The sequence below is a fragment of the Narcine bancroftii genome, chromosome 9 (genome assembly GCF_036971445.1).
Source record: "Narcine bancroftii isolate sNarBan1 chromosome 9, sNarBan1.hap1, whole genome shotgun sequence".
Lineage (NCBI taxonomy): Eukaryota > Metazoa > Chordata > Chondrichthyes > Torpediniformes > Narcinidae > Narcine > Narcine bancroftii.
In genome coordinates this window covers 89,410,312-89,427,116 of record NC_091477.1, presented here as the reverse complement: position 1 = coordinate 89,427,116, position 16,805 = coordinate 89,410,312, and the positions used below count along the sequence as shown (strand labels likewise).

General features: G+C 41.5%; 1 protein-coding gene across 10 annotated transcripts in view; it reads right to left on the bottom strand.

Annotated features, from left to right (window-relative positions):
- The window catches only part of schip1 (schwannomin interacting protein 1), a 547,841-nt gene that overhangs the window by 89,666 nt on the left and 441,370 nt on the right, over nt 1–16,805 (bottom strand). Inside the window, exon 1 of one of the 10 annotated variants that reach the window (XM_069896772.1) lies at nt 14,354–14,420. The exons of the other annotated variants lie outside the window; for them this stretch is intronic. Coding sequence (XP_069752873.1) covers nt 14,354–14,383 — 30 coding nt within the window. The 5' untranslated portion in view covers nt 14,384–14,420. Of the gene's footprint in view, nt 1–14,353; nt 14,421–16,805 lie in introns of those variants that run through there. 10 annotated transcript variants of the gene reach the window in all.

Below are 16,805 nucleotides of genomic sequence, written 5' to 3'. Positions count from 1 at the left end.
TCTTTTTGGTCTGGTATGTTTCCACCTGTGCATTGCTTGCATTTGCTGTGTTACTATTTGTGTCTTTCTGTAAACTCTGAATAACATGTTTCTTTTCAACGTGTGCTTGGCCCTTTTATGTATTGACAGGTGATAGGTCACGACCATGGGTTGGAGCTTGTGGTAATAGATCTGTGCAGTTCCTTCTCAGAGGTGTCCCTCCCACTGTCTGGATCTAAGGAACGTGGATCTATTTCTTCTTGCACATATTCTTGCATGGACAGAATTGTGATCTCGGATTCACAGTTGAACTCCAGGCTTCAGGACTGGTTGGATTTTCACAGTCTTACTGAGATAGTGTTTCTGTTTTACCTTCTCTTTTTGACCTTGTGTGCTCTTTTAGATGTCAACAGATTTTCATGCATTGGAAGGCTGATATGTATGCGCCAACCCATCAACATTTGGGCAGGAGAAAGGCCATTTTGTAGTCACACTCTTCCGTGAATTATTCTCGTCCATCATGCACTTTCTTCATGAGACCTAACAAAACTCTCTGCGAGCCCATTAGACTTTGGGTGATGTGGGCTTGAAGTTATATGTCAAAATTCCAAGTATTGGCAAAGGACTCCATTTCACTGTTTGAAAATTGTGGACCATTGTCTGATACTACTTCACAAGAAACTCCTTGCCTCCTTGAAAGTGATACCTGCTTTGCTGGATATTGACTGCAGAGTAGCTACCTCTGAGTAATTGAAAAAATAGTGTGTTACTACTATGTCTTCCCATTACAGTCAAACAAATCTACTCCAACTTTGAAGTATGGCCTATCTGGTACAGAGTGTGGTGCAAAGCAGTTGTGCTTGCTGCTTTGATCTATAGGTAAGGCATATTTCAATGAAGCAGTAGTCCATCTTATATATTACTTCATTTTTTGGCCAGTACATCACCTCTCGAGCTCTACGTTTGCATTTTTCCTCACCAAGAAGTCCTTCGTGTATCTTTTAGAGCATTTCCTTGCAATAGCAACACTGGAATCACAAACCTGTTCCTCTTTGAAGACCATACTTATCACAACTGACAGTTCATCTCTGCGTGCCCAGTAATCCCGAATACCCATTGGAATACCCATTGGACAGTCATTCACAGCTGCCGGCCATCCTTTCTATATTGTATCTTTGAGCTCTTTCATTGTTTCATCTGTCTCTGTTGCTTTCATTATCTGCTCTGTTCTATCCCGGAAAACTGGAAATGAGGTGATAATCACGTCAACATAGACCTGTATCTCCACATTAACATCTTGGTCATTCTTTTCTTTCTTGTCAACTGCTCGAGACAGTGTATCAACTGCAAACATGTATTTTCCTGGTACGTAGGTCACTTTTACATCATATTTCTGCATTCTTATCCACATGCACTATACTCTCATGGGTCAGTCAATCAGTGATTTGGACATTATTGAGACCAGTGATTTATGGTCTGTCTTCACTTAAAGAGGTTGTCTTAAAATGTATTGACTGAATATTTTGCATGCATAAGTGCTGGCAAGAAGCTCTTTCTATATCTGTGCAGATTTGGCTTCAGCACTTGTTAAAGCCCTTGATATATAGGCCACAGGTTGCCATGTGTCCTCATGCTGCTGCAGTAAAACTGCTCCAAGGCCATGTCAGGATGCATCAGCCGAGATCCTGGTACACCCATCCGGATCATAACATTTCAGTATAGCTCTTCTGTTTGAACTTTTTTTTTTGAGTGCCAAGAAGCACTCTTCTTGCTCATGTGACTAGATCTATTCACTTTTCAGCTCAAGGAGTGACCTAAATGGTACTGACACAATTGACAGATGAGGGCTGAACATAGCCAGGTAAGTTCACCATCCCCAAGAGTTTTGGGGCCTCACAAACTTTTCAATGACTGATGTCTTTCTTGGATCAGGTTTCACTCCTTGTTTAGATATGACATCTCCTATGAAGGTCACTGTGTTTACGCCAAACTTACATTTTATTAATTTCAAATGGACTTTCCTTGTCATGTCAAGCACTTGCACTAGTCACGTATCATGTTAATTCTTGATGGACCCCATATAATGATGTCATCCATTATGGTCTCATCTCCAAGTATACATTCAAAGATCGTGTGGATGGTTTTATGGTAGACTTCTGATGTGGACATGATAGCCGAAGTAAGTGGTATCTTCCTTGTGGAGTAATGAAAGTACATAGTCTCATACTTGTATCCTCGAGCTTCAGCTCCCAAAACCCTGATGATGCGCTGAGCTTGCTAAACCACTTGGCACCTGCAAACCGGGACATGATTTCCTCCCATGTCGGCAATTAAAATGCTGTCTTTTGATTGCTTTATTGAGATCTCTTGGGTCCAGACATATACCTAATGCTCCATTTTTCTTTTGCATGATAACCAGTAAGCTGTAGGTTCTTCAATTTTCTGTAGGACTTTCATCCATTCCATATATGCTAGTTCTTGTTTAAGTTTGTCTCTAAGTGGAAAGGAACTTCCCTGCATGTATGGATAATAGGAGACACTATCTCATCTACATGGATCTTGTCTTCTTTTCTTTGGCTTGGCTTCGCGGACGAAGATTTATGGAGGGGGTAAAAGTCCACGTCAGCTGCAGGCTCGTTTGTGGCTGACAAGTCCGATGCGGGACAGGCAGACACGATGCAGCGGCTGCAGGGGAAAATTGGTGGGTTGGGGTTGGGTGTTGGGTTTTTCCTCCTTTGCCTTTTGTCAGTGAGGTGGGCTCTGCGGTCTTCTTCAAAGGAGGTTGCTGCCCGCCAAACTGTGAGGCGCCAAGATGCACGGTTTGAGGCGATATCAGCCCACTGGCGGTGGTCAATGTGGCAGGCACCAAGAGATTTCTTTAGGCAGTCCTTGTACCTTTTCTTTGGTGCACCTCTGTCACGGTGGCCAGTGGAGAGCTCGCCATATAACACGATCTTGGGAAGGCGATGGTCCTCCATTCTGGAGACGTGACCCATCCAGCGCAGCTGGATCTTCAGCAGCGTGGACTCGATGCTGTCGACCTCTGCCATCTCGAGTACTTCGACGTTAGGGATGAAAGCGCTCCAATGGATGTTGAGGATGGAGCAAAGACAACGCTGGTGGAAGCGTTCTAGGAGCCGTAGGTGATGCCGGTAGAGGACCCATGATTCGGAGCCGAACAGGAGTGTGGGTATGACAACGGCTCTGTATACGCTTATCTTTGTGAGGTTTTTCAGTTGGTTGTTTTTCCAGACTCTTTTGTGTAGTCTTCCAAAGGCGCTATTTGCCTTGGCGAGTCTGTTGTCTATCTCATTGTCGATCCTTGCATCTGATGAAAGGGCTTTGGCAAATACTAGAGCGCATCGGATGTCCCCCAAAGTTCCTCAACATGATTATCCAACTGCACGAAAACCAACAAGGTCGGGTCAGATACAGCAATGAGCTCTCTGAACCCTTCTCCATTAACAATGGCGTGAAGCAAGGCTGTGTTCTCGCACCAACCCTCTTTTCAATCTTCTTCAGCATGATGCTGAACCAAGCCATGAAAGACCCCAACAATGAAGACGCTGTTTACATCCGGTACCGCACGGATGGCAGTCTCTTCAATCTGAGGCGCCTGCAAGCTCACACCAAGACACAAGAGAAACTTGTCCGTGAACTACTCTTTGCAGACGATGCCGCTTTAGTTGCCCATTCAGAGCCAGCTCTTCAGCGCTTGACGTCCTGCTTTGCGGAAACTGCCAAAATGTTTGGCCTGGAAGTCAGCCTGAAGAAAACTGAGGTCCTCCATCAGCCAGCTCCCCACCATGACTACCAGCCCCCCCACATCTCCATCGGGCACACAAAACTCAAAACGGTCAACCAGTTTACCTATCTCGGCTGCACCATTTCATCAGATGCAAGGATCGACAATGAGATAGACATGGATCTTGTATACACCAGGTAAACATCCAAGCCCCTCAAAGACATCTGCATACTCTTCATGAGTGTTGTGTGCTCATCTCATCTTCAGTCCGTGAAGCCTCTATGAAAACTCTTTTCACCAGGATGAGCTTTTCACATGCACTCTGACCCAATATTGACTGTACTCTCTTTTCTATAATCAGTAGCTGTGACTTTAGATGCCACTCTGTATTTGAAGATCACCATACGGCCCCCTTTTACTGGAACATTCTCTCCAGTGTAGCCTGTTACTTTTAATTTCACTGGATAAATCTTGCTCTTTACAGTGAGAGTTTTGTGATCATCCATATATAACAGATTCTCCTGCGCTCCAGTGTCAAGCTTAAAAGGAATAATGGTCTCATTCACAAGTCACTTGAATGATCCATTCTGTTTTACCAGCAACAGTCTGCAGAGAATCCATGAAGAATTCCTCCATTTCTTGATGCATTGTATGCATCTTTCTCTTGGAAGCTCTTGCTTTGCAGCACTTTGTAAAATTATTCTTCCCACATTTATTGCAGGACGTTCCATAGGTAGGACACATCTTTGGAATAGGTCTACCTCTGCATCTGCTGCATGACCCTATTTTTTTGATTTGCTATGGCTTTGGGAAACTCCTGGTGCTCTGCTTCTCTGTTTTTACCATATGCACTGCTGTGTCTATCCTATACAAAACCTTAGCTTGTGCTCATGTTGTCTCTGCTGCCTTACACATATTCACAGCCTTTTCCAATATCAAATCTTCTTCACGTAACAGTCTTTCTCTCAGCCCATTATATGGAATTCTGCAAACTATTCTTTCTCAAATGAGTGAGTTTTTCAAATCTCCACTCACAGGATTTACTCAGTGTGTGAAGCACGGCTAGGTATTGGTTGAAGTTCATACTTCGTTTCTGGTCACAGGAGAAAAACTTGAATCTCTCAAAAGTGACATTTTTACTGAGAACAAAATACTCCTCAAATTTTGTCATCAGAGTGTCCAACATGAAAGCTGTCTCATCAATTTGAGAACTGTTATAGATGTCCAAGGCAAGGCATCTTCACTTATCACAAATATAGATGCTTTCTATTTTTCGTTGATCTCTCCTGGTCCTCCAGCTTCTAATTAACATAGAATTGCTGTTTGAAGCATTTCAAGTTATCCATTAGATTGTTGGTAAACTGAATCGGTGTGGAAAGAATGTACTTATTCATGATGGGAACTATTGTCTTTTCTTACTTACTCGCACACTCTGTCACCATGTTATATTCATTCCTTGAAGAAGAATAATCTCTTGCCTGGTTTTAATGCTTAAACAACTTTATTTTTCAAGCTATTTGAACCCACAGCTCACTTGACTTCTGACGTAGTCTATTTTTGTTCCTGCACAAACTGTGCACATTGCCTACTGGGGAATGTAGTTCTTTATTAGACATACATAGAAACACAAAAATTCCCTAGTACTTGTGTGGTGCACTTAACAGACAAGCCTGAATGTCAAGCAGGTTCAAGCAGTGAGTCACAAATGGAATTGAATATTGTTCAATTAAATAATAAAAAGGTGAAGATGGTTGAGTTCTGAAGAAATTCTCCAGCATTGTCTGAGACAGGGGCTATCTTTCCTTGTGCTAGGCATTTCTTAATCAGGTTAACACTTTACCTGGGTTCTGTAATACCATACACTGTCAAATGCAGGAATTTGGAATTCAACTCCTTTATCCAAATTTGCAGCAAATTGGCAATGAGATCTGCAATAACATGGTCCTGTGGGAATCTGGAGAACTAGAGGAGAGTACTGGTGAGAAGTGTGCTCAATAGTGCTGTCCAAAAGACCTTCCATCACCCTACTAATGATCAAATGCTGACGGATGTGAATGGTAATTGGCTGAATTGGATTAGTCTTGCTTTTATTGTGAGAATACAATTACAAATGTTCAATTTGTCCAAAACTGAAGCAGGTTTACAATTTGATCGAGAGCAATGCAATGAAGGTGCTCGATGGAGCCCTGCTTCTGATGAATTTTGTTGTTTCATGGCAATATATGGTGTGAATGAAATTGCTGAAGATTAACAAGATGTCTTACTGTAGACTGAGATGGATCAGGTATATTTTGTTGGATGCTGTTGAGGGAGATGACCTGACAGAAGCTGGCAGCAGTGACCAGGTCACTGGCACTGAGCCTGGCATGGTGGACCAAAAGGTAAAGGGGAATGCAGTGGTCATTGGGGACTCCATTGTCAGAAATACAGACAGGAGATTCTGTGAGCCAGATAGGTATGCCCGCATGGTGTGCTGTCTCCCTGGTGCAAGGGTGCGGGATATCTCAAATCGGGTCCAGGGTATTCTAAAAGGGGAAGGCGAACAGCCTGATGTCTTGGTACATGTGGGTACCAATGACATAGATAAAAAGGAGGAAGTACTGAAAAAGGATTACAGAGAGCTAGGACAGAAACTAAGAAATAGGACAGCCAGGGTGGTGATCTCTGGTTTGCTACCTGTGCCAAGTGCAACTGAGGACAAAAATGGAAGGTTAAGAAAAATGAATGTGTGGCTGAGGGGCTGGTGTAAAGGACAGGGTTTTGGCTTCTTGGATCATTGGGATTTTTTTGGGGAAGGCATGACCTCTACAAGAAGGATGGGTTACACCTAAACCCAAAAGGGGTCAATATATTGGCAGCTAGGTTTGGTGCAGCCGTCGGGTGCGGTTTAAACTAATTTGGCAGGGGGGTGGGAACCTGTATGATAGGGCAAAGGACAGAAAAGATAAAACAGGAAAAGTTAGGTTAGGCAGCGAAAGTAAAAAATCAGGAAGAGCAAGGAGGGTGAAAAAAGCAAATCTGAAGGCTTTATACCTTAATGCAAGAAGCATTCAGAACAAGGTAGATGAATTAGCTATGGAAATTGAGATAAACAAATATGATTTGATTGGGATACAGAAACATGGCTGCAGGGTGGGCAAGCCTGGGAACTTAACATCCCGGGGTATATGATATTTAAGAGGGATCGGCAAGAAAGAAAAGGGGGTGGGGTAGTATTGATGGTGAGAGAAGGGACCGACACGATTGACAGAAAGGATATCAAGTTGGAAGATACGGAATCTATATGGGTAGAACTGGGGAATAGCAAGGGGCAGAAAATGTTAGTGGGGGTGGTATATAGGCCTCCAAATAGTAGTGTAGAGGTGAGGGAAGGCATTAAAAGAGAAATTAGAAAAGCGTGCAATAAGGGAACAGCTGTCATCATGGGAGACTTTAATTTACATATAGATTGGACTAGCCAAATTAGTAAAAATACTGAGGAGGAGGAATTCCTTGAATGTTTACGGGACGGTTATCTAGATTAATATGTCGAGGAACCAACTCGGGAGCAGGCCATTTTAGATTGGGTATTATGCAATGATAAGGGGCTAATCAACAATCTTGTTGTACGAGGCCCTTTGGGTAGGAGCGATCACAATATGATCGAATTCTCACTCGACATGGAGAGTGATGAAATTAAAACCGAGACTAAGGTCCTGAATTTAAATAAAGAGAATTATGAAGGTATGAGACGGGAGTTGAGTAAGATTAATTGGGTGGTGTTTATGGGGGAGTTGACTGTGGATAGACAATGGAAAGCATTCACAGATCTAATGAAGAAATTGCAAAAATCGTTTATACAGGTTTGGCATAAAAATAAACCAAAAAAGGTGACTCAACCGTGGATAACAAGGGAAATTAGAGACAACATTAGGTCCAAAGAGAGAGCATATCAATTGGCCAAAAAAAGTACCACAACCGAAGACTGGGAGCAGTTCAAGATGCACCAAAGGAGGATAAAGGGATTAATCAAGAGAGCAAAAATAAATTACGAAAGTAAGTTTGCGGCAAATATAAAAACCGACTGCAAAAGCTTTTATAAATATGTCAAGAGGAAAAGATTGGTGAAATCCAGAGTAGATCCTTTGCAGTCGGAATCAGGGGAATATATAATGGGGAATAAGGAAATGGCAGACCAATTAAATTCTTACTTTAGTTCTGTTTTTATGAGAGGATACAAATAACCTCCCAAGGATGTTGGGAAACATAGAGACTAATGCAAGGGAGGAACTGAAATAAATCAGTATCTCAAAGGACATGGTCTTGGGGAAATTGATGGGATTGAAGGCAGATAAATCCCAAGGGCCTGACAATCTACAAGGAAGTGGCCATTCAGATAGCAGATGCTTTAAGAATTATTTTCCAGAACTCGATAGACTCAGGATCAGTACACATGGATTGGAGGGTAGCTAATGTTATCCCACTATTTAAAAAGGGGGGTAGAGAAAAAGCGGGGAATTATAGGCCGGTGAGCCTTACATCAGTAGTGGGCAAAATGATGGAATCCATTATTAAGGATGTAATAGCGGAGCATATGACTAGCAGAGAAGGGATCGGACGGAGTCAACATGGATTTACAAAAGGTAAATCGTGCTTGACAAATCTATTGGAATTCTTTGAGATGGTGACAGGTAAAATAGATGGGGGAGAGCCAGTGGATGTGGTGTACCTGGACTTCCAAAAGGCCTTCGATAAGGTCCCCCATAAACGACTGGCTTCCAAAATCAAGGCTCATGGGTTTGTGGGCAAAGTATTGATGTGGATTGAGAACTGGCTGGCAGGTAGAAGACAGACAGTTGGGATAAATGGCTCATTTTCTGAGTGGCAGGCGGTGACCAGTGGGATGCCACAGGGATCTGTACTGGGACCCCAGCTGTTCACAATTTACATTAATGATATGGATGAGGGGATTGGATGTAATATCTCCAAATTTGCAGATGACACTAAGCTAGGAGGGGTTGTGTGCACGGAAGAAGGGGTCAGGAAGCTCCAGTGTGATTTGGATGAATTGAGGGACTGGGCAGATACATGGCAAATGCACTACAATGTGGATAAATGTGAGGTTATCCACACTCCTGTTCGGCTCCGAATCATGGGTCCTCTACCGGCACCACCTACGGCTCCTAGAACGCTTCCACCAGCGTTGTCTCCGCTCCATCCTCAACATCCATTGGAGCGCTTACATCCCTAACGTCGAAGTACTCGAGATGGCAGAGGTCGACAGCATCGAGTCCACGCTGCTGAAGATCCAGCTGCTCTGGATGGGTCACGTCTCCAGAATGGAGGACCATCGCCTTCCCAAGATCGTGTTATATGGCGAGCTCTCCACTGGCCACCGTGACAGAGGTGCACCAAAGAAAAGGTACAAGGACTGCCTAAAGAAATCTCTTGGTGCCTGCCATATTGACCACTGCCAGTGGGCTGATAACGCCTCAAACCGTGCATCTTGGCGCCTCACAGTTTGGCGGGCAGCAACCTCCTTTGAAGAAGACCGCAGAGCCCACCTCACTGACAAAAGGCAAAGGAGGAAAAACCCAACACCCAACCCCAACCAACCAATTTTCCCCTGCAACCGCTGCAATCGTGTCTGCCTGTCCCGCATCGGACTTGTCAGCCACAAACGAGCCTGCAGCTGACGTGGACTTTTTACCCCCTCCATAAATCTTCGTCCGCAAAGCCAAGCCAAAGAAGAATCCACTTTGGTAGTACAAACCGGAGGGCAGATTACTATTTGAATGGCAATAGATTAAGAGATGGGGAAGTGCAGAGAGACCTAGGGGTACTTGTACACCAGTCTCTGAAGGCGAGCATGCAGGTACAGCAGGCGGTTAAAAAGGCAAATGGTATGTTGGCCTTCATATCAAGAGGGTTTGAGTAGAGGAGCAATGATACCTTACTGCAGCTGTACAGGGCCTTGGTGAGACCCCACCTGGAGTATTGTGTGCAGTTTTGGTCACCTTATCTAAGGAAGGATGTTCTTGCAATGGAGGGAGTGCAGAGGTGATTCACCAGGCTGATACCTGGAATGGCAGGAATGACTTGTGAGGAAAGATTGCGCAAATTGGGATGAGGAGGAATTTCTTTACCCAGAGGGTGGTGAATCTGTGGAATTCATTGCCACGGAGGGGAGTAGAGACAGGTTCATTAAATATATTTAAGAGGGAATTAGATATATTTCTTCAGTATAAGGGTATTAAAGGTTACGGAGAGAAGGCGGGGACGGGGTACTGAACTTTAAGATCAGCTGTGATCTCGTTGAATGGCGGAGCAGGCTCGAAGGGTCGAATGACCTACTCCTGCTCCTATCTTCTATGTTTCTAAGTTTCTCTTTGCACCTGTCAATAAACCTTTTTTTTGCTCCCATATACTGGGCGGTGTCATTTTTGTACATTAGGATTCTCCTTCAGTTATATTCATTTTAAATTGACCACCATGATTTAAGATTGCATGAGACCTGATACCTGATTGCTAAGGTCTATTTATAGTTTGTAGAGGAAAGGGCTTGTCACATAGTTTAGGCTTCATCCTACAGATACACAGACCCAAATGGTGGCACATGAAACTCAGTAATTTGTCACATCTGTAATTCTGCCTACCATCACATCTGCTGGGCCTGCAACCTTATCTGTAGACATCTTGCAGGATTCTGCATCTGAAACAGTCAGCGATTGGTCAGGAATATTTTTCTTAAACATGCTGTATTGATTCTGCAATGAGTGCTTTCAGCCAAAGCAAGAAATTTGATCTCACTTAATAGCACTTAAAGTCAGTACATAAATATTGGGCATTTTTAGTTCTTTGCTTGTGAGGACAAGATGTTCTGTATTCTCAGCATCATAAAGCGGAGTTTAGACCTCTCATCCATTCCTTCTAGGAAAGCTTCCTAAAACTTTCTTGATATTGGTGACCACTCTTTTGGTGACATCTAATAGCTTCCTGCCCATCCTAAATTAGTCCATCACACAACAAACAGCAGCCATTCCTCACAATTCCGAGTGTGCCACTGTCTGAAACACCTTCCAAATGATTCACAAGAGTCCCAGTCAACATTTCAAGATACAAAGATGGAGAGCTTGCTATGCACCACTCAACAGCCCCACCCTCATCTAACATTTTGGTTACTTCGTTATGTTGTGCAAGATCCTACATGAAGTATACAAAATTACTTGACAATCTGTAGGCCTTTTCCCATTGGCAACCTGCTAAATTGGCCTGTGAACGACCCATTTTGAAATACCAGTAGGGACATTCATACTGGACCAAGAAAAAACAGTTCTGCCCACCCTTTCACATTACCAACCAGATATCGCATGGCTAAGGGAAGCCCAACCTCCAGTGGTGACATCCTGAGTGACGTATTACATACTCGCAGGCAGTGAATGTTTTGTTCTTGAAGATTACCCACACTTCACTCCAGCCCTTCACTCTCCATGCTGGTTGTGTATGGGTATTATGAGTGAGAAAAAAATTTTGTACTAAATGATTTTATTTACAAAAGATGGGCATGGGAAAATGGTATTGGGGATAACATACACACACTGCGCACAGTTTATAGTGAGCATGGGAAAGTGGTAGCGGGATTAAATAAGCATAAGGAAGTCTAACCCTAACCTGGATCCAAACCCTAATGCTAACCCTAGATTTGACACTGCCAGATTGTGAGCAAACTGGTCTGAGGGCTTGTCCTCATTTTGAACAGTTTGAAGCCCACAGCCCCACTCCTCCACTGACAGCCCACTACAAGCCCCCAATGATAGGTTGTGGTGATTAGTAAGGGATTACTTAAGGTGGTATGTGAGTGGAAAGAAAAAGTTTGAAATTCACGTTTATAGATCAATACTTGCAATAGATTTTCCCACGCTCTTTTGTACACTGTGCACGTATGTCTTATTAAATTGTGTTTTATCCCCATGCTCTTTTATACATTATGCAAGTGTGTGCTTTATTCCTGCTATGATTTTTCCACACTCTTCTATTAATTGTTGAGTGTTAATAAAAGTAATGTTTGATAGTAAACCTTTGTGTCCAGACTCATCTCTCATGGACCTGATACTTTCTCAACATAACAATGACCAGTGCAGGGACTGGCAGCATTACTCACCATTATCACCCTGATTTCAACCCGGCATACAAGACCGAGGGGAATATTCTTAAACCATTTTTTGGGAAAAACAAGTGGGTCTAACATGCTGTTATATATGTCTTGCTGTGTAAAAAGACGCATTGACTGGGAAAAATTCCGGCTTTGTTCATTTCAATGTGAATGACCAATGCCAGCACATCGAAGGCTCTTCATAACAGAAAAATCATGCAGATGCTGTGTAAAAAAACATTTTTTGCTCTTTCTATTTCCTGTCTTTTTAAAAACCTCCCATGCATGCAAAAACATCATCAGCGCGTCACTAATGGGACCCGGTATACCAGGTCGCCCATTCACATTGGGCAACCCGGTAGGCCAATTCGAAACAGATCGGCTTTGATACTACCTCCCTAGGCGATTAATTTTCGAGTCGATTTGGACCCCCATACCAAGTTGGGAGTGTTCACACTGGCAAGTGACCCAGTAAATTGCCAGTTAATTCCCACTTTCAAGTGCCAGTACCAGAAGTCAATTAAATAAAGTTGTATCCTAAAAATGTTTGGTTATTTCAAATGCAAATTGTATAAAAATAATGGCATGCACAAATGCAGAGGCATGGGGCTGTGGGGCAGGCATCTTTTATTATAGAATGTACTTGGTGGCTTAATTTGAATCTCCTTTATTAAGAACCAAAACTATGAGAAATTATTACAAAAATAAGAGTCCACACTTACATAGGCCACTCACAAATTCAGTGTCTAGAATATTTTTTTTTTACAACTGATTAACTACTTCTGAAGTAAAGGGAGACTTGTAATATGGTCATCAATTTGCAAGCAAACCCAATTAATGATTTAGTTGAGCAATAAATTCTGAGAGAAATCATAAATTCTTGTTTCAGGGCCAATTGAGTTTCAGTAGGAACTCCATTGAGTAATAACAGGGGGGATGGGGGGGGGGGGGGGGGAGAAAAAAAACACTTGCTTACGTTCTAGTCCTAATGCCCATTTCAGATGTGGACAGGACCGATTTATCTTTCGGTAGACAGCACATCTCAATTTGTAAAGGTCATACACTTTCTGTTCAGCATGTCCTTCTTCGGAACACATTAATCTCTTTGCAACTGAATCTCTAGGCCATTCTTTTTATGCCATCAGCTAAATACAAAACTTTAATTTTGATTTCCTCATGGATATCTGATTTTTTTTCTCCAAAAACAGACTTTATTTGCAATAAATTATTTACAAATAACACATTTAAAGTCTTCTTAAACCCAGTTTCAATCATATCCCTACATCCCAATCAATGTATATGGTTACATTTGTTTTCTAAATATCTGATCAGTGATTCCTTATTACTTGTTTCTGATGCTGCACTCACTCCCTGTCATACTAACCCTGAAAGGTCAAGGAACATTGAATATTCATTCCCCTTCCAACTCTGTCATGAAATCCAAATATGATAGGCAATGTACAGTGGGTATTCCGTATCCTATTGTTTAAATATCAAGTCTTGCTGTTTTCCTTAAAATTATTTGAGCATTTGCTGCAATAGATTTCAATACATTCTTAGAACAGATGAAACTATGAAAAATGCTCCAGCAAAATTAATTTACTTTTTCCCTGGTCATTTGCAAATTTGGAGCATCATGTTTTGCTTTTGAATTGGATGATGGTCCTAATCTACAGATCTGCTGTAAATATCTGCTGCCCCCCCCCAGACGGATCACTGACACCATCCTCAAAAGAATTTGAGCCATTGAACAGTGAGTATCCTTTTGGGGGCATGGTCTTCTGTGTATCCAGTTAGTTTTAATTTATCTTTGAAACTGTTTGGTTATTCATAAACTGAAATTATCTTAAGATTTGTCATTGCATCGCTAAAAGCAATCCAAATTTAATTTCATGAAAACTTAATTTAGGAATCATTTTTAAATAGGAAGATCCCCAATTATATAAATACTCACAGAGCTACAACCATTTTACAAGAGATAACAGCTTTAGAATTACAAGGAAATGTTACAAGCTCTGTCATAGTTTGAATTCACTAAGGACATGAACTCATTAGTTACAGGAAAAGAATACCAGGATAAAACTTTAATTGATGCTGGGCGATCTATCCGACTGTCCCAAATGCTTTTTTGTAATTAAACAAGTAAAATATCAATTTTGATGTTTTGTGATACTGCATGTATTGATCCATAACAATGACTTAATCTGATGGATTTACCTACTCTTGACTCAGTAATTGATTCTTCTGTCTTTTCTCCTCCCCTCCCACATATACGCACAATAAATTCTGCAGTAAAATGCACACAGCAGTGTAAGCTTTACACTTTTTCATTAAAATTTAATCCAAATTTTTAGTATAAAGAACATTCAATCATTGTTTACTCTCTACACACAAAATTTAAAAATCAAGCTTAAAATAGAATTCAGCAACCTGCTGCTAGACAGAAAACAAGCGAGGAAGCCTTCAAGTGCACCCCTCTAAGCATCAGACATCTTTACCTGATAAGCACAGTTCTCCTGGTGTACCATCTCAGCGCATGATATAAAAAGCTGCCACGATTGACTAAAAGAATTAAGAGCTGTCGTACACAATTCAGATTTAAAGCATCTGGGAGGATAAATGCCAATCCCTGCAAGGCACGAAGCTGTATTAGACAAAAATGGATGCTTCTGCTACAGCTGCAACCTGGGTAATGGCTCTGCCTTCGCATGTGAGGAGCAGAGTGGATCGCAATAACTCTCTTCAGGGAGCCAGCATCTATCTGGGACGACGATGGGGGAGGTGAAGGGTTGAGTCAATCACCAGAACACAATCAGCCAATTATACTGTAGTCACGTAGGGAAACAGAGCTGTTTTGAGGCGGGCGTGACCTTTTGATGGTTTGTGAAAGGAGCTTGCTGATGTGGAAAAATTCTAGTGTCCATCAAATAGATGAAGACAAAGGCAAATCAGTTGTATAATTGAGTGAATTTAGACCTCAGACATGAATCCTGCATTTATGAATGTAACTGTAAACTATCAACAGCCAGCATTCATATTTATATCCTTGATAATGACACACAGATTTACAATAGTTATCCCACAGAAATGATAGAGCAATTGTAGCTTCTAAGTGTATTGACTGCTGCACTGGTCAATATTGTATTTTTTAATTTATGGTATGATTTAAAAAACAGTACTGTGAGATCTCAAATTGAAATGACTGATAACTATAATAGAAACTTATACAGAGACAACATGAATATATATTTTAATTGACTAGAAATAAACTTGGGCATTTCATTATATTCCATTCTTTTCACAGAGCCGCAGAACTACCAACTATATAGCACAAATTCTTATAGTATAGAATCGGGGAATAACGTGATGCCATTGGGTTAGGACGTAGGATCCTGGGCCACCTTGTAAATTATTTAAAAAGTGCCGAATAAAAAATATTTTAAACTAATAAAAACTTTTAAACTACATTTAAATGCTACAATACTTTTAAAAATGCCTCCAAAGAAAGATAAAGCAGCTGCTGCCATAGCCGATATGAAAAGATCAAAAGAGATCTGAGGCCTACCGCATGTCAGAAGCAGGGAGTTAGCGTCCAAGCTATTCCCTAGGCGAGTGATGTTGGCGAGCGAATTTCCGCGAACATCGCTCTCCTGCAGCGACAAAAAGATAGCGTCAAAGAAGAGTCCGGAAGCGCATCGCGGATGCGCAAAAAGCCGGGGCCTTCAGAAACATCCGAGGAAGAAGAAAGGTCGGACTTGCAATGGACCAGCAGTGAAGAGGAAGATGAAGAAGAGGAAGATCAGCAACTAGAAGGAGGTACTGAAAGAAGTTAAAACTTCAAAAGGTAAACGTACAGTAAAAGATATAACCAGCATTGATTAATAAAAGAATATAATGAAATGAGAAGAGAAGCAAAAAGAGAAATAAATAAAGTTCTGAATGTTGTTAACAAACTGAAGAAAAAAATTGATAAATTAGATGGGAAAATGAAGGAAGTGCAGGGAGAAATGCAGTATATGGATGATAGAGTCACTAGAGTAGAAGATTCCATTACTGCTCTAACTATGGAAAATCTGAAGGTTCAGCAAAAATTGAACGTATTGGAGAATTTTAGCCAAAGAAACAACATCAAAATAGTGGGACTTTAAAAGGAGTGGGAGAACAAGACCCAATTGGCTTTTTATGAAATGGATACCTGAAGTATTGGGGCAAATCGCCCGAGATTGAAAGAGCACACAGAACTCTTAGACCAAAGCTGCTTCCAATTCAGAACCCATGCTCTGTGCTAATTAAATTTCTTTGATATCAAGACAGAGAGAAGGTTTTGATTCTGGCGGCAGAAGAGGCAAGAACAAGGAAAGCCCCACTTGAGTATGTTGGGGGTAAAGTTTTCATTTCACCCTGATATAAGTGCCGATTTATTAAAAAGAGAATTTAACTCTGTTAAGAAAAAAGTATTTTGATTTGTATTGCATCACCCTGTAAATTAGAAGATTTTCTTGACTGGAGGTGAAAGCAAGTTATTTTTGAGCTTTGTCCAAACAGAAGAATTTGAATAAAATCTTCCAAGGGCTCAGGTGGAATAAAGGATCAGCAGAACAGCTCTTATTAATATGCTTTGATGGGCTAACATTGCCTGGCAGTTCACGCAGGATTGAATAATCTAGAACACTGTTTACATATTTTTCTTCTTGTTGATTTTTGAAAACTTTAACATTTTTTCTTTTTAATTTTTTTAACATCTGTATTAAATGACTAAAGATTAATATACCCCAGGGTTGGAGAGGAGATGCGTTTCTAACTCCATCTGTATCATGTGGGTAACTGTGACCTTGGTTGCAACCCATAAAATAGAGGGAGTTAGTTTTGGGTATTATTTAACCAACACCTCCGGGGGGGGTGGGGGGAGGGGGGAAATGTTTATATATAGTTATAAATGTGGTACTGTAC